At 44.4% G+C, this 27,305-nt stretch overlaps 1 protein-coding gene across 2 annotated transcripts in view; it reads right to left on the bottom strand.

The window, feature by feature from the left end:
- The window catches only part of gnptab (N-acetylglucosamine-1-phosphate transferase subunits alpha and beta), a 103,432-nt gene that overhangs the window by 54,795 nt on the left and 21,332 nt on the right, over nucleotides 1-27,305 (bottom strand). For both annotated transcript variants that reach the window (XM_060914291.1, XM_060914292.1), the window contains 3 exons: nucleotides 26,633-26,829; nucleotides 21,035-21,099; nucleotides 5,736-5,870 (listed from right to left, as the gene is read on the bottom strand). In XM_060914291.1, coding sequence (XP_060770274.1) covers nucleotides 5,736-5,870; nucleotides 21,035-21,099; nucleotides 26,633-26,829 — 397 coding nt within the window. The remainder of the gene's footprint in view (nucleotides 1-5,735; nucleotides 5,871-21,034; nucleotides 21,100-26,632; nucleotides 26,830-27,305) is intronic.

Below are 27,305 nucleotides of genomic sequence, written 5' to 3' on the forward strand. Positions count from 1 at the left end.
ATGACTTGGACTTGAACACTGGGGACTTGAGACTGGACTCGGACTCAAGGTTTAGTGACTCGACTACAACACTGGGGTAAGCTCATTAAAATAAATAAATAAGTCAAAGTCCCCCTCATGCCAGGATCTGGTCTTCCCAGGCAGTCTTTGATCCCAGTACTAACCAGCTATTTTGAGGCGTATGGGTGCGGTGCCGATCTCCGTTTCCATAGCACTCGGCCTCTCGCCTATACAGCTAGGGTTACAGTGGGGGGAGGCTAGTCCTCTGGTAACCACAAGAGTTTGACTCCCCACTCACATCTGTATTGCAGCGTGCCTTGCCAGATGGCAGTAGGTACCATTTTTATGATCGTCTTTGGTATGACCCAACCGCGAGTAGAACTCACGATCTCCCGGTCGAGAGGTGGACACACTAACCACTATGCCAACTCGCGGTCAAGCTAATGAAAATACACGAGTCTTTTCTTTTTGTGCTTTTGGTAGTAACAAACATTGTCATACTTGGTGGCAGTATGACACCGAAAAGTTGTATGCTTATATCTCTACCAGGGCTTTGAACCAGAATTTTTTTCCTATTGGTTCGTTCCGAACAGAAACGGAATTTTAATGTTTCCAGTTTTGGGTTCCACCATTAAATAGACGTTCCCGAACCGGTTAGAACAAAAAAATTTCGTGCCAAAAATGAAAAGATAATTCGTTTAGTGTGTTACCAAAGGCTAGTCAGGCCCTATAGAGGGCTACCGCATGACGTCACCGCACCGCAAGATTTTGTTAGGCGCCATATTGGAAGACCAAGTACACATCTATGCAAGTACATACATACATAAAACAAACTACACCTGAAATGTAGCCAGGGCCGGTTCTGCCCTAATCTGGACCCGGGTGCAACATCGCGCAACCCCCGCCCCAAAAAAAAAAAACAGTCTAAATCAGGACAACCATCACATAACTATAACTATAAACATTTTATATCAACTATTTTAACTAAATGGGCTATAATAAATAAGCCTGCAGGCAGCCACGGCAGGCTGCCTCAGAAAAGTAACCATTCAATGACACAACTGAAAGCCTGCAGCCACGGTGGGCTGCCTTAAAAAGTAACCATTTGTCCTACCTTAAAACTCGTTTTGCATTTTCTGCCTCCTTTTTTGTATTTTCGACCCTCCGTTTATTTTCTTTCCTTTTCTGAAAACCCGATTTGTGTCCAGACATTTTGTTCTGCTACCAACGAACTAACTCGTCAGGTCTCGTCTCTCGAGCCCGCGATGATTCCCGTGGGAAGGGCAACAACTGATACATTTTTACAAACAGCCAATAGGGAGGTTGCAACGTTCAGGCTCTTCTTTGCTCAGACACTCAGTAATGTAATTACTCACTTATTATCACGTGGAGATGTGACAGTAGTCCACCTTCCCGCGCTCTCCATTCAGTCACACAGGAAGTGAACCCCAGCGGGTCATAGAAACTTGCGCAGGAGAAGAATGACTTATTTGTAGGCTACAGAAACTTTGAGGAACGAAATAAAAACCGGTATTAACCGGTTACCATTATTTTTAATAAGCGTTTCTGTTCCGGAACATAAAAAATAAAGTTTCTGGTTTCGTTTCTGTTCCATGTGAAATAGAAAAAGTTCCCGGTCTTCGTTTTCGTTCCTTGAACCGGTTCAAAGCCCTGATCTCTACAGCTAATATTTCTCGGCAATTTGTTTTACGACATCCAAAACGTAAGAAGAAAACTCATTTAGCATTAGAAGTTTTGATTTTAGATACATAAAGTTGATGTACATACCTTTAACAAAGTGTAGGTGCAATAGGCTTATCAAATCAGTCTCATGTAAAAAGGGATCAGTCTCATAAATTCATTAATTCAAGTGTCTAATAGTTTATAGCTAAACTATTAAAATCAGTGGAATAACTTATTGGTGATGTTGCTATAGTTTAGTGAGTATTGTAGCTCTAATGTAATATGTTTACTCTAGATCTATAACATTCATAGAACAACCAAATGGGCAAAGGCAATTAGAATACTTGTTTGGCAGAGGTTGGCACTCAGTGAATGTTGTAGCAATAGACAGGACACAGTTTATTCCAAAGGTACCATTTATTGAAATAGCGGACATGAATTAGCAAACTAATACTGATCAGATATAGCAACAATAGCAGCCAAGGAATAATTCAATATAAATGGTGACACAATGTATACAAATAAGAATCAGTAGTGTATATGATAACTAAGGCACTAATGGTGATCAGAATTAATAAGCTATATGCAAGTGTTACAGTGTAGGGGCAAGTGGATGTTAAAATGTGAGCGGGAAATCACGTGTTTATGCGTGTGTGCGTGTGTGTGTGAGAGAGAGAGAGAGAGAGAGAGAGAGAGAGAATGGAATGCGCGAGCCTTGTGCCAGGCCTCGCCTAAAAGGGGATGGGCAACAAGGAGAGCGCACGAGAGAGAGAGAGAGACAAAGGATCTGTAGTTTAAAAACTAGTCTCGGCTAGGCCTTAAACCCAACTTCTATTCAACCCTTAGCTACTCCTGAAATCCCAATGTGTGTATAGTGCGACGGAGAGAGAGAGTGCATGCACGATCTAACTAAATACAGATAGTAAACAAAGTAAATCAAACAACACGTGGTGGTCTAAGACCGACTTTCATGTGAATCAAAATGCGTACATTTAAACCATAAATGAATTCAAATAAACAAACACTCTTCACATTAACTAGCCACAACTAAGACTAACAACTGCCCAGACGCCAGCCTTACCCGAGATCGCTCTTGCTTGGCGACTGAAAGTGCGTCGTCTGTTATCCGCAGACAGCGCAGAGCACAGGTCCAGGGAGAAAAAACAGTTCTGTTCCTTTTACTTTCACAGCTCGTCAGCTGAAGATCTTCGGTGTCCTGTCGGTCGTCCGATGATCTGGAAGGAATCTTGTTTGTAGTTCGTCGACGTTGAGAAAGGGAAAAGGGATCCAGTCACCTTTTCTCTTTAAAATACTGCATGGGCTGCAGTAACTAACCTGTTCAGTTACTATTGCAACTATGCCAAGATCAAATACATTGAACTTTGGCTAAAGGTCCGGTATCAATAGCTCGTTCTTTGTTCTTCTGTAGCACCGATGCAATGGCGTCTTTCACGCGTGGAAACCCACCGCCAGAGAGAAAGAATTGATTCCGCCACGGGTTTAAAGCACAGTCGTGACATCACTGTATTTGGTATCTGGTATCATCTCTGTATCCAATACCATTACAGGGAGTCCGAAGAATGGGCGGAGATAGAACATGGCATCGAGTACAGGGATTGGTGTGTTCAATGCTGTACAGTGAAAGGGAATTTACTATGGCTACAGCATGGCAGTCCATCCCTACAAAAGTGACTGCTGCAAACACAAGCATGTGGACTCTTGATTCCTTTTAAACACTGAAAGGTTTGCGAGCCATTTTTCACAGCATCTTTTTGAGATATTTTTCGTTCTTTCACCCTTGTGCATGACTTCTTTTGGTATAATACTTTTTGTCTCTCGATTTGATCAGTTTGAACATCCAAATACAGAGCAACAATCTGGCAGATTTGGAGGTAAAACGCAAAAAACTACTACAAAGCAACTGTAAACAAATACGATGCTGTCCCATCAGCTGGAAATCTGAATACATAATGAGGCGGATCACTACCGAAAGTGACATCTATTGCAAACAAAGAATAGCGGGAATACACAACACTGACAGTTCACCCTAGGAGGAAGTCACACAGCTCTAATGCTGCAAAAACACCCAAAAAAAAAGGGAAAGGTGCTGTGTGATTGACTGTACAAATTGATTTAACAAGAAATCAGAGCTCTCTTTTTACAGACTGCTGAAAGCTAAAGAAAAGAGAAGCAAATGGAGGTAGAACAAAATGTTCATAAGTTTATTAAGAAATAGACTTTTTGTTATTAATCTTTACATTTTTATAAAAGGAATATTTTAGTTAATAGGCTCTGGGTAAATATTGTTATTAAGAACATGAAACAACATTTTTAAATTTTAATCAAAAGAATACTTAAATTGATAAAAATAGGAAAATAAATTTTGCATTTTTTTTATAATAAAATTTTCCTCCTTTATTTTTTTTTCAAAAACATCATGGGAAAATCAAATCGTGAATTCAATATCATGAATCGAATCTTGAATTGTGTGAATGATTACATGCCTAAGCACAACACCACTTTGTGTCTCAGCCGATGACAGTTTTTTTTTTTGTTGTTTTTTTTAAAGCACAGTTAAACTCAGAAAAATCATGGCCATAAATAAAGCAATAAGCATAAATTACTTTTTCTAAATCCAATTCTAATCTTTGCTGTTTGTTACCGTACAAGATCTGATATCCGATACATTTCCTTTGCTATCTGATCCACCTTTTTTTTTGCCAGTAATACAGATACTGGGTACCATCTCTAGCCTTGACATGCTGAATTATAAACAGAGAATATTAAAGCAATGATATCACTTTCTCGGTCACACATGTATATCAGTCAGTGACAGAGGTCAAGGTAGGGCTTTCATCAACATTCTGGTCAGTCCTAACACACTCATAGACTGCTTTTCATCACTCCACTCCACTCCAATCCTCTCCTCTCTCGGTCTCTGTCTGTACCTCTCTCTATCTCTACAGCTTTTCACCTGAAAGGTACACCACGCCCGGTTTAAAAGAAACGTGTCAGACATAATGAGAAAGTGTTCAAACCACACCCAAGCATTCCAAACTTCGGTGCCCTCGTTAGCCTCAGCATGGAGTGTGTTATATCCGTAGATCCTGTACAAACCACCTGAATCAGCATGGCCTGACAGCTTTACGCCTCCACATGGGGACAGGAGGAAGCGCCATCACAGGATTGTTATTCTTGTCATCAAGTGAAAGAGACACCGAGTTAGGATCAGAAGCCAGGAAGAGACAAGAGGGTGAATGACATGAAGGAACAACATCTGAACAATTCCAGCAGCCGAGGAACCGAATATGGTGAAGGAGGAGAGTCTAATAGGGGAAGCCATGGCCTAATGGTTAGAGAAGCAGCTTTGGGACCAAAAGGTTGCCGGTTCGATTCTTTGGACCAGCTGAAGTGCCCTTGAGCAAGGAACCTAACCCCTAACTGCTCCCCAGGCTGCTCTGGATAAGAGCATCTGCTAAATGCCAGACAGATGGACAAAGATATACATAAGAGTTTGGAAAAAAGTCATAGAGACAGACAGAGCCGAGCCAAGCCATGTTGCCTTTTCTGGGTGTGGGTGGGCATCGTGCCATTCTAAACAGCTGCACAAGGTAGAGTTACACTCCGATAGCCAAGCGATCTGCACAGTAACGCTCAAAACCACAACACTATAAACCAACTCAAAGAAAATCTCCAACTGCATCAATAACACGAGACCCAGTCAATGACAGGAAACTTGTTCGGGTCATTTCACCTAATGATTAAATCGAGACTATAAATTATTTCACTTGAATCCACACTCTCATCTGGAGTCTCCGAGACGTAACTCAGAGTACAGGGGAACAGTTAGTCAGTTTGGAATTACACTCTTAACTACAAACACTCCTGGTGATTTCAAAAAATAAATAAATAAATAGAGCCCACCCAACAACAACTTGGGTACAGCTGGCGTTGCAGGAAAGATAATAAAAATCTCTAACACACTCACGGCTCGGATGTGACACCGTGTGGTCTTTACATGTACAGCCCTCTACTGCTCGCTCTCTTCTCACCTGCTTGATTTTGCTTGTCAGCACAGACGGCAGTTTGACCCTCAGCTGCTCGGTGTCTTTGAAGGAAGACGGGAACCCACTCAGATACGCCAACGTCTGAATCCTCACCACACCCGGAGCCTCTTTATCTGTCGTCTAGGAGGAAAGCGCATAATCACAGGAGTTTAATGTACATATAGTATGTACAGTGGTGCTTGAAAGTTTGTGAACCCTTTAGAATTTTCTATATTTCTGCATAAATATGACCAAAAACATCAGATTTTCACACAAGTCCTAAAAGTAGATAAAAAGAACCCAGTTAAACAAATGAGACAAAAATATTATATTTGGTCATTTATTTATTGAGGAAAATGATCCAATATTACATATCTGTGAGTGGCAAAAGTACAGTATGTAAACCTTTGCTTTCAGTATCTGGTGTGACCCCCTTGTGCAGCAATAACTGCAACTAAACGTTTCCTGTAACTGTTGATCAGTCCTGCACACCAGCTTGGAGGAATTTTAGCCCATTCCTCTGTACAGAACAGCTTCAACTCTGGGATGTTGGTGGGTTTCCTCATATGAACTGCTCGCTTCAGGTCCTTCCACAACATTTCGATTGGATTAAGGTCAGGACTTTGACTTGGCCATTCCAAAACATTAACTTTATTCTTCTTTAACCATTCTTTGGTAGAAAGACTTGTGTGCTTAGGGTTGCTGTCTTGCTGCATGACCCACCTTCTCTTGAGATTCAGTTCATGGACAGATGTCCTGACATTTTCCTTTAGAATTCGCTGGTATAATTCAGAATTGCTTGTTCCAACAATGATGGCAAGCTGTCCTGGCCCAGATGCAGCAAAACAGGCCCAAACCATGATACTACCACCACCATGTTTCACAGATGGGATAAGGTTCTGATGATCAGAAGGCTAGTCCTCGTGATCATTAGCAAACTGCAGATGAGCAGCAATGTTCTTTTCGGAGAGCAGTGGCTTTCTTCTTGCAACCCTGCCATGCACACCATTGTTGTCCAGTGTTCTCCTGATGGTGGACTCATGAACATTAGCCAATGTGAGAGAGGCCTTCAGTTGCTTAGAAGTTACCCTGGGGTCCTTTGTGACCTCGCCGACTATTACACACCTTGTTCTTTGTTGGTCGACCACTCCTGGGGAGGGTAACAGTGGTCTTGAATTTCCTCCATTTGTACACAATCTGTCTGACTGTGGATTGGTGGAGTCCAAACTCTTTAGATGGTTTTGTAACCTTTTCCAGCCTGATGCGCATCAACAATGCTTTTTCTGAGGTCCTCAGAAATCTCCTTTGTTCGTGCCATGATACGCTTCCACAAACATGTGTTGTGAAGATCAGACTTTGATAGATCCCTGTTCTTTAAATAAAACAGGGTGCCCACTCACACCTGATTGTCATCCCATTGATTCTTCACCTCGCGAACCCAGCCTTCCTGCACCACAGAGGTATGACGGCAAGCACAGTGAGTGCCGAGAGTTCCTTACCCAGTGTCAACTCACCTTTGAGCTTCAGCCTACCCTCTCTCCCGGACTCCCTGGCCAAGGAATCTACATCCCGGTCTCCATCTCCTGGGGTGAGTCTGTCCACTCTTGTCAAGCTTTGATAGACTCAGGAGCGGCTGGGAACTTTATGGATATTCACTTCGCCCAAAGCATCAATATTCCGACTGCACCTCTTGAAGTCCCACTGTCTGTGTCTGCCCTCGATGGCCAAGCGTTAGGTGATGGAAGAGTCACCCAAGTTACTTCTCCAGTTTTCCTCCAGTCTCAAGGTCACAAGGAAGAAATATCCCTGCACCTGATTCCTTCACCAGAGTTCCCAGTTATTCTAGGTCTTCCTTGGCTCACCCGCCACAACCCTCGTATAGACTGGGTCACTAGCCAGGTTGTGGAGTGGGGTCCTGCTTGCTATGCCTCTTGTCTGCTCTCTAGCTCTCCTGTGTCTCCTGCCGAGCCTCCTGATCTCACCGAGTTATCTCAAGTTCCCACAGAGTACTGGGATCTCAAGGAGGTATTCAGCAAGAGCAGGGCCGCCGTTCTTCCTCCGCACCGGGCCTACGACTGTGCCATCGACTTGCTCCCTGGGACTACCCCTCCTCGTGGCAGACTGTTTTCACTCTCTCAGCCAGAACGCAAGGCCATGGAGGAATACCTCAAAGATGCCCTGGTCTCTGGGTTTATTCGACCCTCCACTTCACCTGCTGGAGCCGGCTTCTTCTTTGTCGGCAAGAAGGATGGGGGGCTCCGACCATGTATTGATTACAGGGGCCTGAATAAGATCACTGTGCGCAACCGATATCCCCTTCCGCTGATGTCCACAGCTTTCGACCTGCTCCAAGGCGCCACCGTCTTCACCAAGTTGGACCTACGGAACGCATACCACCTCATCCGTATCCGACAGGGAGACGAGTGGAAGACTGCCTTTAACACCCCGTCTGGGCACTACGAATACCAGGTGATGCCCTTCGGACTCACCAACGCACCAGCTGTTTTTCAGGCCCTAATCAACGACGTCTTAAGGGACATGATTAACCTATACGTTTTTGTCTACCTCGACGACATCCTTATCTTTTCCAAGACCGTGCAGGAGCACCGCCACCATGTCCGCCAGGTTCTCCAGAGGCTGCTACAGAACAATCTGTTCGCCAAGGCCCAGAAATGCGAATTTCATGTTCCCGAGGTCTCCTTTCTGGGATTTATTGTACGGACAGGCCAACTCCAAATGGACCCTGCCAAGACCCTGGCCGTCCGGGATTGGCCTACTCCCAAGTCCGTTAAGGAGGTTCAGCGGTTCTTAGGATTCGCTAACTTCTACCGCAAGTTCATCAGGAACTTCAGTTCTGTGGCAGCACCCATGTCAGACCTCACCAAAGGGACAGGTGGATCTTATGGCTGGTCTCCTCAGGCAGAAAAGGCGTTCAAAGACCTCAAGGACCGCTTCTGCACGGCACCCATTCTGGTTCTCCCGGACACCTCCCAACCATTCATCGTGGAGGTGGACGCCTCGGACAGTGGTGTCGGCGCGGTGCTCTCTCAACGTTCGGAAGGAAAGCTGCACCCCTGCGCTTACTTCTCCCACCGCCTGAGTCCTGCTGAGTCCCGGTACGATGTGGGGGATCGAGAACTGCTAGCGGTCAAACTGGCCCTTGAGGAGTGGAGGCACTGGCTGGAGGGAGCACAACATCCATTCCTGGTTTGGACTGACCACAAGAACCTGGAGTACCTCCAGCAAGCCAAGAGACTGAACCCTCGACAGGCTAGGTGGGCCCTGTTTTTCAGTCGGTTTGACTTCACCCTCTCATACCGCCCCGGCTCCAAGAACACCAAACCTGACGCACTGTCCAGACTGTTCTCTGCCACTAACAGGGAAAATGAAGTCGGGCCTATTATCCCTGTGTCCCGGATTGTGGCCCCTGTCCGCTGGGGTATTGAGGAGGCTGTCCGACGAGCCCAACGCCAGGACCCCGGTCCTGGGACGGGGCCACCAGGCCTCTTGTACGTCCCACATCAAGCCCGGGCCAAGGTTCTCCAGTGGGGTCACTCTTCCCCTCTCACCGCCCACCCGGGAGCTCGGAGGACCCTGGACTTCCTGAAAAGACGCTTCTGGTGGCCTAACATGGAGAAGGAAGTAAGGTCATTTGTCCTGTCCTGTGAGGTTTGCACCAGAACCAAGAACCCACGACAGCGTCCCCAGGGTCTCCTGCATCCTCTGACCATTCCCCGGCGTCCCTGGTCCCACGTGGCAGTCGACTTTATCACGGGTCTCCCTGAGTCACAAGGTAACACGGTCATTTTGGTCTTAGTTGACAGATTCTCCAAGGCCTGCCGCTTCATACCACTGTGCAAACTCCCCTCTGCTCTTGAAACTGCGAAACTTTTGTTTAATCATGTCTTCCGAGTCTTTGGTCTTCCACAGGACATCGTCTCAGACCGAGGGCCCCAGTTCTCCTCCCGAGTGTGGCACGGGTTCTGCAAGGTCATCGGAGCCACTGCCAGCCTCTCCTCTGGGTTTCACCCACAGTCCAATGGTCAGACGGAGAGGCTCAACCAGGACCTGGAAACCACCCTGCGAGGCCTGGCTATGGATAACCCGACATCGTGGAGCACCTGGCTGCCATGGGCGGAGTACGCCCACAACACCCTGCAGTCATCGGCCACCAAGCTGTCGCCATTCCAGTGCCAATTCGGGTTCCAGCCACCTCTGTTCCCGGACCAGGAGGAGGACGCGGGGGTGCCCTCGGTCAACCAATATGTGAGACGGTGTCGCAAGACCTGGAGCAAGGTCAGGAAGACCCTCATACAGACCTCCAGAACCAACCAGACTCAGGCCAACCGCCATAGAAGACCTGCACACGCTTTCCGCCCTGGGCAGCGTGTTTGGCTGTCTACTAAGGACCTTCCACTGCGGGTGGAGAACCGCAAGCTTGCTCCTCGCTACATTGGCCCCTTCAAGGTGGTGCGCAGGGTGAACCCTGTCTCCTACCGGCTCCAGTTGCCCCGGACTCTGAGGATCAACCCCACTTTCCATGTTTCCCTGTTACGGCCCGTACTGACGTCTACGTATGCCCCTGCCCCTAGGAACCCCCCACCCCCCCGCATCTTCCAGGGGCAGACTGTGTTCACTGTGAATCGCCTGCTTGACTCCCGCCGGGTCCGCGGCGGGTTGCAATATCTGGTGGACTGGGAGGGCTATGGTCCTGAGGAGCGCTGCTGGGTTCCTGCTCGGGATGTCCTTGATAAAGAACTATGTCGGGACTTCTATTCGGCCCATCCGGATCGCCCTGGGAACGTCAGGAGACGCTCCTAGAGGGGGGGGTCCTGTTAGGACTAGGACTGTTTTGGCCTCTAGAGGCCGCTGTTATTTCCTTTTCATGTCGTGTTTATTTTGGCCTCTAGAGGCCGCCACTGTTCCTGTGTTTTGTGTTTGTGTTAATTGCCTAATTATCTTCACCTGTGTCCTTAATTAGTTTGTGTATTTATACCCCTGAGTTCAGTCCTCTTGTCACGGAGTCTTTGTGCTGTTATGTTTATCTCCAGTTTCCTTTGTACTGTGTTTTTTGATCTTCTTAGCTTTTGTATTTTTGCACTTTGCTTTTCTTTTGGATTATACTCTTTGGTTTTTTTTTTGTCTTTTGTTTTGCCCTGTATATAGTGTATATAGTTTAAATAAACCTTTTGATTCTTTTTCTACTTCCGCCTCACGCCTCTGCATTTGAGTCATCCCCCTGGTGGCCTAGTGGGGGTTTGCTGGATTATCACACCAACGAACCAGGTTCGAATCCCAGCAAAACCCTAACAGTGCAATACTGAGATCTTTAAAAATTACTCTTTTTTTTCAGGAAGCACTTCACAGTTAAAGTCTTTCATACAAAAATCACTTATATACTGTATAATATACAAAAATATATTTACATAAAACATACCGGTCCCTCCATGACTGTCGTCACCCCTTGTAAAGATTAGTAAAAAAGGCTAGGGGGGGGAAAAAAATCCACCTTTAAGTGAAGTCGCTTCATCTCACACTGAAAAAACGAGAAAAATCCAACCTTTAATTGGAATAAATTTATTCAGAGTAAAACAAATCCCTCATCAAGAAATATTTTCAATAAAAACACACGTGCCACACTATTATTTACACCCCTGCATTTAATACCCTGTACAACCTCCCTTTGCCAGTAAAACAGCACCGAATCTCCTATAACAGTTTACAAGGTTGGAGATACAGAGCAGGGCATCTGACACCGTTCCTCTTTACACAATCTCTCCAGATCATCCAGGGTCCTCGACCCTCTCCTGTGCTTCTCCTCTTCAGCTCAGCCCACAGGTTTTTAAACGGGGTTCAGGTCAGAGATGGCCAGGGCAGAAGCTTGATTCTCGTCTCGTCTCATCTTCTTCCGCTTATCCGGGACCGGGTTGCGGAGGCAGCAGTCTAAGCATGGAAGCCCAAACTTCCCTTTCCCCAGACACCTCGGCCAGCTCCTCGGGAAGAACACTGAGGCGTTCCCAGGCCAGCCGAGAGACATAGTCCCTCCAGCGTGTCCTGGGTCTTCCCTGGGGCCTCCTCCCGGGGGGACATGCCTGGAACACCTCCCCAGGGAGGCGTCCAGGAGGCATCCGAAAAAGATGCCCGAGCCACCTCAGCTGGTTCCTCTCGATGTGGAGGAGCAGCGGCTCTACTCCGAGCTCCTCCCGAGTGACTGTGCTTCTCACCCTAAGGGAGCGCCCAGCCACCCTGCGAAGGAAACTCATTTCAGCTGCTTGTATCCGCGATCTTGTTCTTTCTGTCATTACCCAAAGCTCATGACCATAGGTGAGAGTCGGAATGTAGATCGACCGGTAAATTGAGAGCTTCGCCTTTTGGCTCAGCTCCTTCTTCACCACAACGTACCGGTAAAGCGACCGCATCACTGCGGAGGCTGCACCGATCCGCCTGTCGATCTCACGCTCCATCCTTCCCTCACTCGTGAACAAGATCCCGAGATACTTAAACTCCTCCACTTGAGGCAGGACTTCTCCACCAACCTGGAGAGGGCAAGCCACCCTTTTCCGGTCGAGAACCATGGCCTCGGACTTGGAGGTGCTGATTCTCATCCCAGCCGCTTCACACTCGACTGCAAACCGCCCCAGTGCATGCTGAAGGTCCTGGTTTGAAGAAGCCAACAGGACAACATCATCCGCAAAAAGCAGAGATGAAATCCTGTGGTTCCCAAACAGGATTCCTTCCGGCCCCTGGCTGCGCCTAGAAATTCTGTCCATAAAAATTATGAACAGAACCGGTGACAAAGGGCAGCCCTGCCGGAGTCCAACATGCACTGGGAACAGGTCTGACTTACTGCCAGCAATGCGAACCAGACTCCTGCTCCGTTCATACAGGGACCGGACAGCCCTTAGCAAAGAGCCCTGAACCCCATACTCCTGAAGCACCCTCCACAGAATACCACGGGGGACACGGTCGAATGCCTTCTCCAGATCCACAAAGCACATGTGGACTGGTTGGGCAAACTCCCATGAACCCTCGAGCACCCTATGAAGGGTATAGAGCTGGTCCAGTGTTCCGCGACCAGGACGAAAACCGCATTGTTCCTCCTGGATCCGAGGTTCGACTATTGGTCGAATTCTCCTCTCCAGTACCCTGGAGTAAACTTTCCCTGGGAGGCTGAGAAGTGTGATTCCCCTATAATTGGAGCACACTCTCCGGTCCCCTTTCTTAAAAAGAGGGACCACCACCCCAGTCTGCCACTCCAGAGGCACTGTCCCCGACCGCCACGCAATGTTGCAGAGGCGTGTCAACCAAGACAGCCCCACAACATCTAGAGACTTGAGATACTCAGGGCAGATCTCATCCACCCCCGGTGCCTTGCCACCGAGGAGCTTGCAAACCACCTCAGTGACTTCGGCTTGGGTAATGGACGAGTCCACCTCTGAGTCATCAGCCTCAGTCTCCTCAGTGGAAGACATGACGGTGGGATTGAGGAGATCCTCAAAGTATTCCTTCCACCGCCCGACAATGTCCCCAGTCGAGGTCAACAGCTCCCCACCCGCACTGTAAACAGTGTTGGCAGAGTACTGCTTCCCCCTCCTGAGGCGCCGGACGGTTTGCCAGAATTTCTTCGAGGCCGACCAATAGTCCTTCTCCATGGCCTCCCCGAACTCCTCCCAGTTCCGAGTTTTTGCCTCCGCAACTGCCCGAGCTGCAGCACGCCTGGCCTGCCGATACCCGTCGGCTGCCTCAGGAGTCCCGGAGGTCAACATGGCCTGATAGGACTCCTTCTTCAGCTTGACGGCATCCCTTACTTCCGGTGTCCACCACCGGGTTCGGGGATTGCCGCCACGACAGGCACCGGAGACCTTGCGGCCACAGCTCCGAACAGCCGCGTCCACAATGGAGGTAGAGAACATGGTCCACTCAGACTCAATGTCCCCCGCCTCCCTCGGAAGCTGGGAAAAGCTCTCCCGGAGGTGGGAGTTAAAGACCTCCCCAACAGAGTGCTCGGCCAGATGTTCCCAGCAGACCCTCACCATACGTTTGGGCCTGCCAGGTCTGTCCAGCTTCCTCCTCCGCCAGCGGATCCAACTCACCACCAGGTGGTGATCAGTTGACAGCTCAGCCCCTCTCTTCTTGATTCTGTGCTCAGCTAAATACTGTTGTGTTGATTTGGACATATGCTTCAGATCATTGTCCTGCTGGAAGATCCAATGACGACCCAGTTTTAGTTTCCTGCCAGAGGAGCCAGACTTTGATTTAAAACGTTCTGGTGTTTCATAGTGTCCATGATGCCATGGACTTTAACAAGGTTTCCAGGACTTTGGGAGGAAAAAACAGCCCCAAAACATCACAGAACCTCCACCGTATTTTACAGTTGGGAATTGGGATTGAGTTATTTTCATTATAGACAGCCTTCTTTTAAACACCAAACCCATCTTGTGTGTTTACTGCCAAAAAAAAAAAAAAAGCTCAATTTTTGTTCCAGTAGACCAGAGAACACGGTTCCAGTCAAGGTTGTAATGGTGTTTCACAAACTTCAGGTGTTTACACTTGTGGTTAACTGACAGAAAATGCTTTTTTCTGGCAAACCTTCCAAATAATCTGTTGGCATGGAGGTGGAATCTGATGACTGTTTTGGAGATTTAGAAACCTTAAAAGGTCTCCTTGCATCGTTTTTTCATTAATTGTGCGGTGGTCTCTAGTATGAACGAATGCCCTGTGAGCTGGTTTTGGTGAAAAAAAAAAAATGCTGTGGTGCTCCTGTTTCAGGCTGTTCTAGTTTGGTGGAGGAGTGGGTGGGGAGAGAACGACAGGATTTCAGCTATTACTCATAAATATTAATGACATGTAAACATATCGCTTCTGATTGGCTAACAGCACTGTGACGCTCCCTCCAGTGGGTTATGGGTGAGGCCATGACTACTAATTTTTGAAGTGACGCAAGTTCGTAGGGCTTTTTCTGATTCGCTCGTTTTTCTGTCTATTTTCTTTCATAGGCTAATACAGGGCAGGCTTTCGTCTAAACCGGGGAATAGGGGCGCTGTGCCCTCTTACTCTTGGCGTGCGCCCCCTTACCAAAATTCCGATTGAACCCCAAGTCACACTTAGGCCATGCACTTATATGCTACTGCACAACATGCAATCTTTCTCAAAACGATCTTTTCTCCGTGAAAACATCCCAGCAACACCACGTGACAACGTGTCTGATCATCAAATACGTTATAATTACTCCAGAAATATTCCAATCATAGTAGATACACCGCCAGACGGTGCAAAAACAATCCGAATTGGCGTTTTCCAGACCGAGGCGCCATGTTGTTTAGTTGTTTACTTGTCGCGGCTGCTCTCGCAAGATTTGACATGGGTTACATACAAGGTCAGCTGACTTGTCGAGCGAGATTTCTCGAGACTGAATGACCCTTCACCCACCGGCGTGGGAGCTTTTGACAGAAGTAGTTCGTGAGTTGTTTTTGTTGACACTTGGGCATTTAAAGATATCATCCCGCGGCACGAAACGGAAGAAAGCCAAAGACTGTCCAGGGCAGAAGAAGATTACTTCTTTCTTTTTCAATGTTGACAGACAATTTGTTACAATTTCCCTCTCAGCCTCAGAATGTCCCATTATAGCCTCAATTTTTCAAAGGCTTCACGCGGGGGGGGGGGACGGACAACCGGCACCATCCCCTCGTCGCTTCGCTCCCTCGCCATGGTGAGCGCCCTCATACTAAATTTTTCTAGAAAAAACCCTGCAGGGAATGGGGGTAGAAGAACATTTTCACGTGCAGCATGCATATGCAACTCAGAGTGACCTATGGTATTTCAAAAAGAGCAAGTATTAAACGGTTTGTCGTGGAATGACACCTTTAAGATTTTACTTTTTCTTGTAATTCACCAACAGTGATCCTTGGGGATTTTTTCCCTCTCTTACCCTCTTCACTGTACGTGGGGCAAAATAAACTTTAATCCTCTTCCAGGTGAGTATGTAACAGGTTCCAGTTGGTGCCCACTTTTTTTTTTTTATTACTGCCCTAACAGTAGAAATGGACATTTTCAGACGAGTAGCTATTTTTTAACCATTCCCTGACTTATGAAGGTCAACACACTTCTCCCTCATTTGTTTTGTGTGTCTCTCTGATCTTTCCCATGTTGATGGATGACTAATGCTGCTTTTCCACTACAAACGCGGCTGAGCCGTGCCGTGCCGAGTCGAGCTGAGCGGGGCTGTTGGAGTTGCATTTCGACTACAACCGCGCTGAACCGTGCTGGCTGGAAGTGGGTGGACACATTGGGTGGAGTTAGCGAAAGTGGGTGGACGTCATGTGATGTCATTAAGCAGCGCAAACAGTGACATCAGTGACAGTGGCGGAACAAGTCAGAGCCGGGCCGGGGGCGGGGCAAATGACCGGGCCCTTTATTAAAGCTTATCATAACATCATTTTAGGCTACAAAATGTCCGCAACTGCGGTGTTTACCAATTTCAACACTACCGGGTGCAACTATGTTATTTAGTACATCAAGTCCTTCAAACGAACATGTAACTCAGAAACAAAAAACATTAGGATACTGTACATGGCTCATAATAAAACATCAATAGCCTATACTGCGCACATTATTTGAAGGGCATACGAATGAGCGCTCAGAGGTTGCAACGGTGACAGGAAGAGTCAGAAATAAAAGGAGGGTGGTGCAAACCTCACTGAATGCACTGTGTTTACCAATTTCAACACTACGGGGTGCAACTATGTTATTTTGTACATTAAGTCCTTCAAACGAACATGTAACTCAGAAACAAAAAAAACATTAGGCAACATACTGTACATGGCTCATAATAAAACATCAATAGCCTACTGCGCGCATTATTTGAAGGGCATACGATGAGCCTTGCGCTCCGCGAACTCGTCCACGATGCTCTGTATGTCACTGATTCAGTGAGCTTTTCAGCGGTAGTCTCATGACCCGAATAGTAAACAATAAACATGGAGGACATGGAGTCGTTAGTGTTGCTGGTCTTGGTGCTGTGGCTTGTTGTCACCGACAACGCGGACAGATACTGGCAAGAGCGTATAGATGAGGCGAGGCGCATAAGGCTTCAGAAATTCTCGTAATTCGTAATTATTCTCCTTCCGGGTTTGCGGTGTTTACAGATCCCAGCGCGCTCGCGGGGCGTGTGTGGGCATGTGAGGACACTCCTCCTCACCAATCAGTGCACAGGGGAGTGTCTGCTCACGCCCCCAACCTCAGTCGGCACGGTTTGGCTCGCTTCAGCCCCACTCCAAAACGGTGCGAGTTTTAGGGGCTAAGCAAGGCTGAAACGAGCTGAGTCGTGCTGGTTTTTGGCAGTCGAAACGCGAGCCGTGTCGGGCTGAAGTGAGCTGAAGCGAGCTGAAGTGAGCTGAAAAAGGGTAGTGGAAAAGGGCCATAAGTGAATTTGGCTTCTGTGTCACCTCAGAATTGTTCCCCAGTTAGTCAGGAAGTCCTGGATTACAGCTTGAAAGGTCCTACACGCTCCAATCAACTCAAACATGTACAATTTAAATGGGAAACATAACATACTTCAGTTACATTGCATTCACCATCATTTCCAGGGGTGCCAATAATACGTTATTTCTTGATGAGGGATTTGTTTTTATCTGAATAAATTTATTTCAATTAAAAGGTTGGATTTTTCTCAGTTTTTCAGTGTGAGATGAAGCAACTTCGCCTAAAAGGTGGATTTTTTTCTAACCCTTTTTTACTAATCTTTACAAAGGGTGCCAATAATCATGCAAGGCACTGCATATAGTACAAATATAATAAACTCAACTGTAATAAAAAAAAAGCAAAGAGTCAATCTCTTTTTACGTAAACATTTCCAGTTCCAAAAATACATTTCTTTCCAATATTAGAAGAGAATTCCAGTCCTTGATGTTTGTTACAGGATCTGATATCCGATGCATTTTCCCTGATGCTGGGTATCGGATCAGTGGCATGTCGATTTCTTTATATTAGGAAGTCTTATTTTACTAAAAACATTAGTGCTGATAAAATAAAGTGTGGCGGTCATTGGGTATGTACAGTGAGAGTAAAAAGTATTTGATCCCTTGCTGATTTTGTTGGTTTGCCCACTAATAAAGACATGATCATTCTATACTTTTAATGGTAAATGTATTCTAACATGGAGAGACAGAATATCAAAAAGAAAATCCAGAAAATAACTTTAAAGAATATATATTAATTGATTTGTATTTCATTGAGGGAAATAAGTATTTGATCCCCTAGTATGCATTAGGAGTTCTGGCTTTCGCAGACCAGTTAGACACTCCCAATCAACCTGTTACCTGAATTGAAGACACCTGTTCTAACTAATCACCTGTATGAAAGACACCTGTTCACAGAATCAGACAGATTCCAAACTCTCCAACATGGGTAAGACCAAAGAACTCTCTCAGGACCTCAGAGACAGGATTGTTGACCTGCACAAATCTGGAATGGGCTACAAAATCATTAGCAAGATGCTGGGTATTAAAGTAACAACCATTGGTGCAATTGTGAGAAAATTTAAGAAGTATAACATGACCATCAATAGACCTCGGTCTGGTGCTCCACGGAAGATTTCACCTCGTGGGGTGGCAATGATCATGAGAACTGTGAGAAATCAGCCTGCAACCACACAGCGGGAGTTAGTGAATGACCTCAAGGCAGCTGGGACCACAGTCACCAGGAAAACAATTGGCAACACTTTGCGCCGCAATGGATTAAAATCCTGCAGTGCCCGAAAGGTACCCCTGCTTAAGAAGGCGCATGTGGAGGCCCGCCTAAAAAGTATGCCAATGATCACCTCAAAGATGTACAAAGGGATTGGGAGAAGGTTCTGTGGTCAGACGAGACCAAAATTGAACTATTTGGCCTAAATTCTACTCGTCATGTGTGGAGGAAGAAAAATGCTGCCTATGACCCCAGGAACACTGTGCCCACCGTCAAGCATGGAGGTGGAAGCATTATGTTTTGGGGGTGTTTCTCTGCCAAGGGCACAGGGCTACTTCACCGCATCAGTGGGAAGATGGATGGAGCCATGTACCGTGCAGTCCTGAGGGACAACCTCCTCCCCTCTGTCAGGAAGTTGAAAATGGGCCGTGGTTGGGTCTTCCAACATGACAACGACCCGAAGCATACAGCAAAGGCAACAAAGGAGTGGCTCAAGAAGAACCACATTAAGGTCATGGAGTAGTCCAGCCAGTCTCCGGACCTCAATCCAATCGAAAATCTATGGAGGGAGCTGAAGGTCCGAGTTGCCAAGCGACAGCCCACCAACCTTAATGATTTAGAGAGGATCTGCAAAGAAGAGTGGGCCAAAATTCCCCCTGATATGTGTGCTAACCTTGTGGTTAACTACAACAAACGTCTGTCCGCTGTGCTTGCAAACAAAGCCTTTGCCACCAAGTATTAAGTGCTTTTGGCTAGAGGGATCAAATACTTATTTCCCTCAATGAAATACAAATCAATTAAAATATGTTCTTTAAAGTTATTTTCTGGATTTTCGTTGTGATATTCTGTCTCTCCATGTTAGAATACATCTACCATTAAAAGTATAGAATGATATATAGTCTTTATTAGTGGGCAAACCAACAAAATCAGCAACGGATCAAATACTTTTTACTCTCACTGTATATCACTCTGAAAGGATAATATGGCATCACAAGAAAGGTTATAAATGTGATTGGTTTCAGCCTTATATAGTTTATTCATAAATAACACACAGCAGCTAAATAAAACGGTTTAAATTTTTCATTTTTAATAAAACTGCAAATGAATTCAGACTCTTGAACCTTGTCATACAACAGCATAAAAATCACATCAGGTCTAAAATCTAAACCCCTGCACAATTTAAAAAAAAAAAGTTAACTAGGGTGGCAGCTACAATTATCGACACCATTTAAGATTTACCAATAAAAAATAAAAATTAAAAAAAAAAAAAAAATGATGAGTTTCAAAACCTGCTTTCTTTCTTACTCTTTCATTTGACAGTCACAATTTTGTATCTAAACGCGCGTTTGAGAATCACGTGAGGTGTCGATAATAGCGATCACTTTCACCGGTGTCCACCATTATCGACACCCTGTGGAATTAAGGGACATTTACAACTGTTACGGATCGATCTTTGTGTAACATTGTTGAAGTAGATGAAGTACTTTGAAAAAATAAAAGTGCTGTGATTTATAAATGTTTTTTTCTGATCCATAAGAGAATGGAATGTTTATAGAGTATTTGGAATCCGATTGCAATAAATAGAATTAGAGCAGAATTAAATTCCTAGCATATAAAAAAATAAATAAATACACACTTGAAATATTCAGATTTTTCTATTCCATTCAGAAATTTTTTTTGCAGTTTGTTGTAAATATCTCCCACATATTACAATATCAGCAGACATTTTATATTTTGGTTCGAGGAATGACGTGCAACCTTTGACCTGGATGTTCATGTGGTTACAATATCAGTTGCCTGTTGACATTTATTGGTAAACTACAAAACTAGAAATGAATACCAACAACAACGAATGATTAACAAAATGTGATCTACGAAAATACTTAGAAAGTGGAACAAAAAGATTTTCTGACAGGTTAAACATTATCAGTTCATTTGTTCACAAACATTAGAATTACTTCCTCATTTACGAAAACACTGACATCCATATATTTATATAAAAGATACTTTGTACTAAATATAAAGTCTATGTAAAACAAATTTTAAATAAAAACTAATGTTTTGTTAACTTAATACCACATACCGATTATTATTTTATTTTTTATAAATAAATCATCTGGATGTCGATAATTGTGGAACGGTGTCGATAACTGTAGACAAAAGTGTCAATAACTGTGGAACAGTGTCACGTGATCTGATACTCTAAGTAATCGGGAATCAACTTGTCTTTTTTCCACTGGAAGTTTGAGTAATTATTCATGCACAATTTACATATCGAAAGTCTTTTCTACTTTTGCAACGGCCTAAAGATCGTTAAGGTGTCGATAATTGTAACCGCAGCTCTAGCTCTAGAAAATTAGGACTTCGTTTTCTACAGTTTCACTCAAGGAAAACAGAATGGTCTGCTAATAAAAACAAAATCGATTCTCTACAGTCTATATTTCAGAAACCATATTATGCATAAATTCTCATTTCTACTCTGAGATGTACAGACTTATTTACCTCATATTAATCCGTATAATCCGTAAAAAAAAAAAAAGCATTAGTAACAGGTTAGAACATTTCGTAAATTTAATATAATTCACTGTATTTGTTTTTAAAGGGAAAGCAGCATCTCTCACCAGATAGGCTCTGGAGACGGAGTGTTTCGGAAAGTCCTTCGGGGTGTCCGAGTGAGCTTTATCAGCTAGCAAAACAAAAGCATAAAAAGGTATGTTTAAGTATGTGTACATGCAGGTGAACAAGCTCATTCATTATGAGTGGAAAAATGGGGATTATTCCAAAGCCCTCCCGAGTACACAGCAGGTCTAAGTGTTAAATAAAATGATCAAGAAAAACAAATTTTTGCCTGTAAATGAGAACCGAATGTATGAACCTGTCAGGAGGCCCAAAATTCCTACTAGTCCTGGGTTCGATCCAAAGCACGCGTTACTGTGACCCTGGTAGCTAAAGTAGCGTAATAACCATCTGGTTCTCAATCTAGGGAAACAAACGAGGATGTTAACTCCCTCAAAAAGGACGACTCTGTGGAGCCAGTCAGTATATTCCTTCTTAAAACTTTAGCAACACGTTCAAAGAAAATATCTTGCAAATAAACAAACTGAGCTAAAAGTTGGTCTTTATGTCTGTTCTTTATTAAAAAAAAAAAAGCTGCATGTTGAATTTGTTCTTAACCATATAACCACTAAAGTGATGAAAATAGACTGGACTATTTTTTGTCAGGGAGGCCGCCATAACTTCATTGTACGTGATGTAATGTTCCACGAGCATAGCGGAGGCGTACAAGTGCATGCTGTACTAGTGTCAGCAGGGGCGAAGTATTTGGTCAGCGATGGTTGGAGACGCATGCAAGTGCAGAAGTTCGGTATTACAAAGAAAAGTGCAAACAGGCAAACGGTCCAAATCGGCAGGTATACATTGTGAACGGTAAAACGGGCAAAAGGTCAAGCGAGGCACAAACAGGATATCATAGACAGAAGCAGGGTCAAAAACGAGGAACAGGAAACAGAAACCAGGAAATCAGGTCAGGAAACAAGGCTTGGTAATGTGTCACAACAATGCAATACTTCACAAAGTAAGTCTGCATTCGGAGTCTTTATATAGGTGTGCTGACTGCGCCTTAATCCCGTGCAGGTGTGGGTCATTCACGGCATGCGTGAGAGACAGTTCAGAGCGCGCCTGAGAGTCCTTCTGTTGGGACAACTAGACTATAGGATAATATCATGGTCTAGTGTAACTTCTCGGTCAGTTTGTATGCGGTGCTCCACAAAAATTATGGTAATGCAGTATTAGAAATGGAATCAAGATAAATTAGTGGCTAGTTTATTGCCTGTTTATTTTTAAATAAATATTTACCTGCTTATCTTCCATTTGTTTGATGCGTGACATGGTATGCTGTCATGCAGAACCCTACGTCACGCAGCGCTACCTTTGCTTCTGTCTCCTAATGCATCCATGGGGAAAATGGCCCAACGGGCTGAGGTTATAACTTTAACATGTTTAAGCTATCCATCCATCCATCCATCCATCCATCCATTATCTGTAGCCGCTTATCCTGTCCTACAGGGTCGCAGGCAAGCTGGTGCCTATCCCAGCTGACTACGGGCGAAAGGCAGGGTACACCCTGGACAAGTCGCCAGGTCATCACAGGGCTGACACATAGACACAGACAACCATTCACACCTACGGTCAATTTAGAGTCACCAGTTAACCTAACCTGCATGTCTTTGGACTGTGGGGGAAACCGGAGCACCCGGAGGAAACCCACGCCGACACGGGGAGAACATGCAAACTCTGCACAGAAAGGCCCTCGCCAGCCACGGGGCTCGAACCCAGACCTTCTTGCTGTGAGGCGACAGTGCTAACCACTACACCACCGTGCCGCCATGTTTAAGCTAAAATCCGCTTAATTTTTTTTCCCTCTAGAACACCTTGTATTAATGTATAAATGATGACCTTTCATCATCACCCTGTAATTTCAAAATTTCCTGGTTAATCGCTTTAACACACTGTGGTGTACAGCTGTAGCACAACCTTACACTAAACTTTATTTTGCTCAGTTTTGATGCATTTGCATGTTCCTGATTCGGAAAAATCCTCCATCCAGGTGAATTAGTCCAAAAGTCGTTTTACTAAAAACTTCAGTCGTTCATCAAGCTGGATATAAATGGACGTGTGTGTAAATCATTCATACAAGTGTTTATAGAAGACATTTGGTCCATTAAAATCCTGCCCATTTGAGAAAACGTTCATATCCTATTCGTGCTCCTAAGTGTGTGCGTGTGTAAATTTATACACAAGACGACTGACTAACGTAAACCTTGACATGTTGACTAATTTGCATGGATTATCAGACTTAAATCTGAAATAAACTGTCTGTGCAAAGCCGTAAGACGGAAACAAACCTCAGCTGACAGAAGCTTTACTGCTTACTTATTATTATTCATGTTATTGTTATTATTAGCTTATCCGGCCAATAGGTGATGAGCTTATGGCATCATGTGTTGCCCATCGTCTGTCCAGCATCATCCACATTTCACGAAAATCACATCTTCTCTCTCAATTCTTCACCGATTTTTATTCTTTTTAGCAGGAAGGTAGGTCTGCCTGGGATGCATATAGCTTCTATCCAAGTTTGCATAATAGCAATTAATAATGAAGCTATGGAGCAATTAAGCCTTAACGATCAGTTTCCACACAATCACTTCTCCCTCAATTCTTCACCGATTTTGATTCTTTCTGGCATGAACGTAGGGATACTTAGGGTGCATACGACTTCTACTCAGATTTGCTTAATTACAATTATTAATGAAGTTATGGCCTAATTAAGCCTTAATGAGAAGTTCAACAAAAATCGCTTCTTCTCGGTCAACTCTTTCTGGCAAATAGGTCGGTATTCCTAGGGTGTATACAGATTATATATATATATATATATATATATATATATATATATATATATATATATATATATATATATAAAAATAAAAGCTATGCTGTATATACAGTTGTTTACATACAGTGACATGAATGTCATGGCAATATTTGGGCTTTCAGTAATTTCTTTGAACTGTTCTTTTTCTGTGGCATAATGATTGTACAGCATACATCTTTAAAAAAAAAAAAAACACTAGAATTTGGTGCACAAGTTAATTTTCTTTGGGTTTTCTGAAAACACAGGGTCAAAATTATACATTAAAGGGTCAAAAATTTACATACGCTCACTTACATGATTAATTCTGAGGTGCTGAAACTTCCAAAATGTCTTATCTTGCCAAGGCCGAGGTCTCTTAACTTCCTGTTAGTGATGATTGACTACAGCTGGTAGCTTCTCTGTGCCTTCATAAAAAGGGTTTGTTTACAGCACTCACTGGCTTGACCAACACACAGTAAACTGAGAAAGTCCAAGGAGCTCAGTGCAGATCTGAGAAAGAGGATTGCAGATATACACAACTCCGGAATGTCTCTTGAAGCCATTTCTAAATGACTGCAAATTCCAAGATCAGGCCAAACAATTGCATGCAAATTATTGTGAGGTGTAGTTACTTTACCAAGCACTTTGCTTCAAGAAGACCCAAACTGTCACTCTCAGCTGAAAGAAAATTGGTTTGGATTGTCAGGAACAACCTGGGAACCACCATGGCACAGCCCTGCCATGAACTGGAAGCTGATGGATCATTGTCTACAGTTAAGATCACCATGGACTAAGAGGCTGCCATCCAAGGAATAACCCCCTGCTCCAAAATTGACACCTTCAAGCTGACCACAGAGACAAAGAAAAAGCCTTCTGGAGGATAGCTATATGGTCAGATGAGACAAAGATTGAGTTGTTTGGCCACAATGAGCACCATGTACAGAGGGACACTGTACCAGCTGGTGGTGGTGGTAGGATCATCATGCTCTGGGGCTGTTTTGCTGCCAGTGGAACTGGTTCATTGCACAAAGTGGATGGAGTAATGAAGGAGGAGGACTACCTCAGAATTCTTCAGCATAAACCATCAGAAACTGGAACACGACTTGGGAGTTACAACAGGACAGTGAACCCAAACACGGATCAGAGCTGGTTGTGGAGGATGAAACAGGCTAACATTAAGCTTAAAACAAGTCCTGGCCTCAACTCTATTGAAAATATATGGACCGTGCTTAGAAGTTGAGTCCATGCCAAGGAAAAAAAAAATTTAAATAAATAAATGAACTCTACCAATTCTACCGTGAAGAGTCATGAAATATCCAACCAGAATTCTGCCAGAAGCTTGTTCATGGTAAACAAAAATGTTTGGTCAAGGTGAATCTTGCGAACAGACATTTTACCCAAATATTAGGTGTGCTGTATGTATATTTTTGACCCTGTATGTATAATTTTGACCTTGTGTTGATTTCAGAAAACCCAAAGAAAATTAAAAATTGTGCACCAAATTCTAGTGGTTTTTTTTTTTAAATTAAAAATGTATGCTGTACAATCATTCTGCCACAGAAAAAGAAATTACTGAAAGCCCAAATATTACCATGACATTCATGTCACTGTATGTAAACTTCTGACCACAACTGTAGCTTGCAACATTTATTGTGCAAGGTGGCCCACTTTAGTTCGTTCCTTCCGGACTAGTCAGGGCCGGAGTGAACTACGCCGTCACTGTCAGTCTCATTTAACAACTATTTACAGAGGGTGAAGTGAATATCGGCGAATCATAACCGAGAGGAAGTGGAGATTATTATTCACTGATATTCACCAAGCCTGAGGCAGATAAAATGTTTTAGTATAAATACACAGGTGATTATTTCAAAAAATAAAACAAGATCGCTCATTTCAAACTCATCTGCGCCGACTCACATAAAATACTTTGCTTTGAAATAGATAAAATAAAATCTCAATTCCACCCGACCTTTGAATGGTTTTAGACCAAACTTCGTACCATCTTTAGTGCTTTTAGGAACAGCATTTTCTTTCATCATTTGTAATTCTCCCTCACTTACGGTGACAAAGCCGCCACTTTGCCGAGTCGCTCGAGAGATTTGGACTACTTCTCGATAATCAGTGCGCGCCATTTTCTATAAAATCACCTGTGTATTTATACTAAATACATTTATTGGCATCATAGTGAGTGAGAATTTCCATTGCAGCCTTTACCCTGATTGTTCATTTCATGCCCTCAGCTCTCTGTGTGCTTGACCTTTTATGGAGTTTTGTGGGTGTCACGACATGCAAATGAGCTGTGTCAGAAATGTGCTTTCCACTTTACTGGTGATAAACGTAAACGTGCACACGCGCGAGTACAAAGAAAATGAGCGTTTTTTTAAACTTTGGTAAATTTTAGTTCAGTGACAAACATTTATACACAATTTTACTAAAAGATAAACAAATACGGCTCCGTGTGTGCGGTTTCGCAGGAGGCGAGAAGCACCACCTTTCAGTCGGTGTGAAAATGTTTCAGGCAATAGTGAGTAGGGTTTTTCTTTTGGTGGTTGCTGAACAAGAGAACGTAAGGCGAGTTCATGATTAAAAAGCGATGGGGGGAGGGGAAGCTACTTATGCAAAAAGAGAATCGACATCAACTGGATGTTATGAACATTTTAAAACTTCTGGAGTCCTTGAACTGACTGTTCACTGCTTAAGTCAATAATATGGCTTTATATGATACTGAACCTGTGTGTGTGTGTGTGTGTGTGTGTGTGTGTGTGTGTGTGTGTGTGTGTGTGTGTGTGTGTGTGTGCGCGCCACTAACCTTCACTCTGGGAGTGGAAGAGAAGCACAGACACACTGCTGGACGGCTGGAGAGGTTTAGCGGCCTGCAGGAGCTGCTTGGTGGAGGACAGAGCACCCGATTTAGACGACAGCTCCTTCACGGAGATGTTAGGGGACAACGCCGGGTCCAACACTAGAGCCGGACCCACAATGCAGTGCGACAGCAGGCACTCGGGCCTAGAGCACAGCACACAACGTAGTGGTGATTTCAAATAAGAAACTCTAATCATATCAGAGGACAACACAAGCCAAAAAACCCACCATCACAGATCAGTTTTCTAAAATCAGATAAACGGCTCGACAGAACAGAAAGGAAAAGTGGACAATCACTGCACAAGATAAACGATTAAACGAGAGAGAGATATCGATCAAGAGCTGAGCCCTGATGAGGAATGTAATTCTCTGGATGATTGTGACTGATCAGTGAGAGTGAACAAACTCCGTGAGTGACTGCACTGAGACAGTAACTCGACCAAATAAGTCACACCTTTATTTAAACTTTTTGTACTTAGACCAGATTTTCAGGATGTTCATAAAAATGCATAAACAGTTTATAAAGCAATGCAGGAAGATGTCAATAGCCAGATACTTCTTCTGAAGTAGTATATGTTGCTACATGGCTTTGACAAGAGGGAAGAGACATTCTGGGTCGA

The sequence above is a fragment of the Neoarius graeffei genome, chromosome 2 (assembly GCF_027579695.1).
Source record: "Neoarius graeffei isolate fNeoGra1 chromosome 2, fNeoGra1.pri, whole genome shotgun sequence".
NCBI lineage: Eukaryota > Metazoa > Chordata > Actinopteri > Siluriformes > Ariidae > Neoarius > Neoarius graeffei.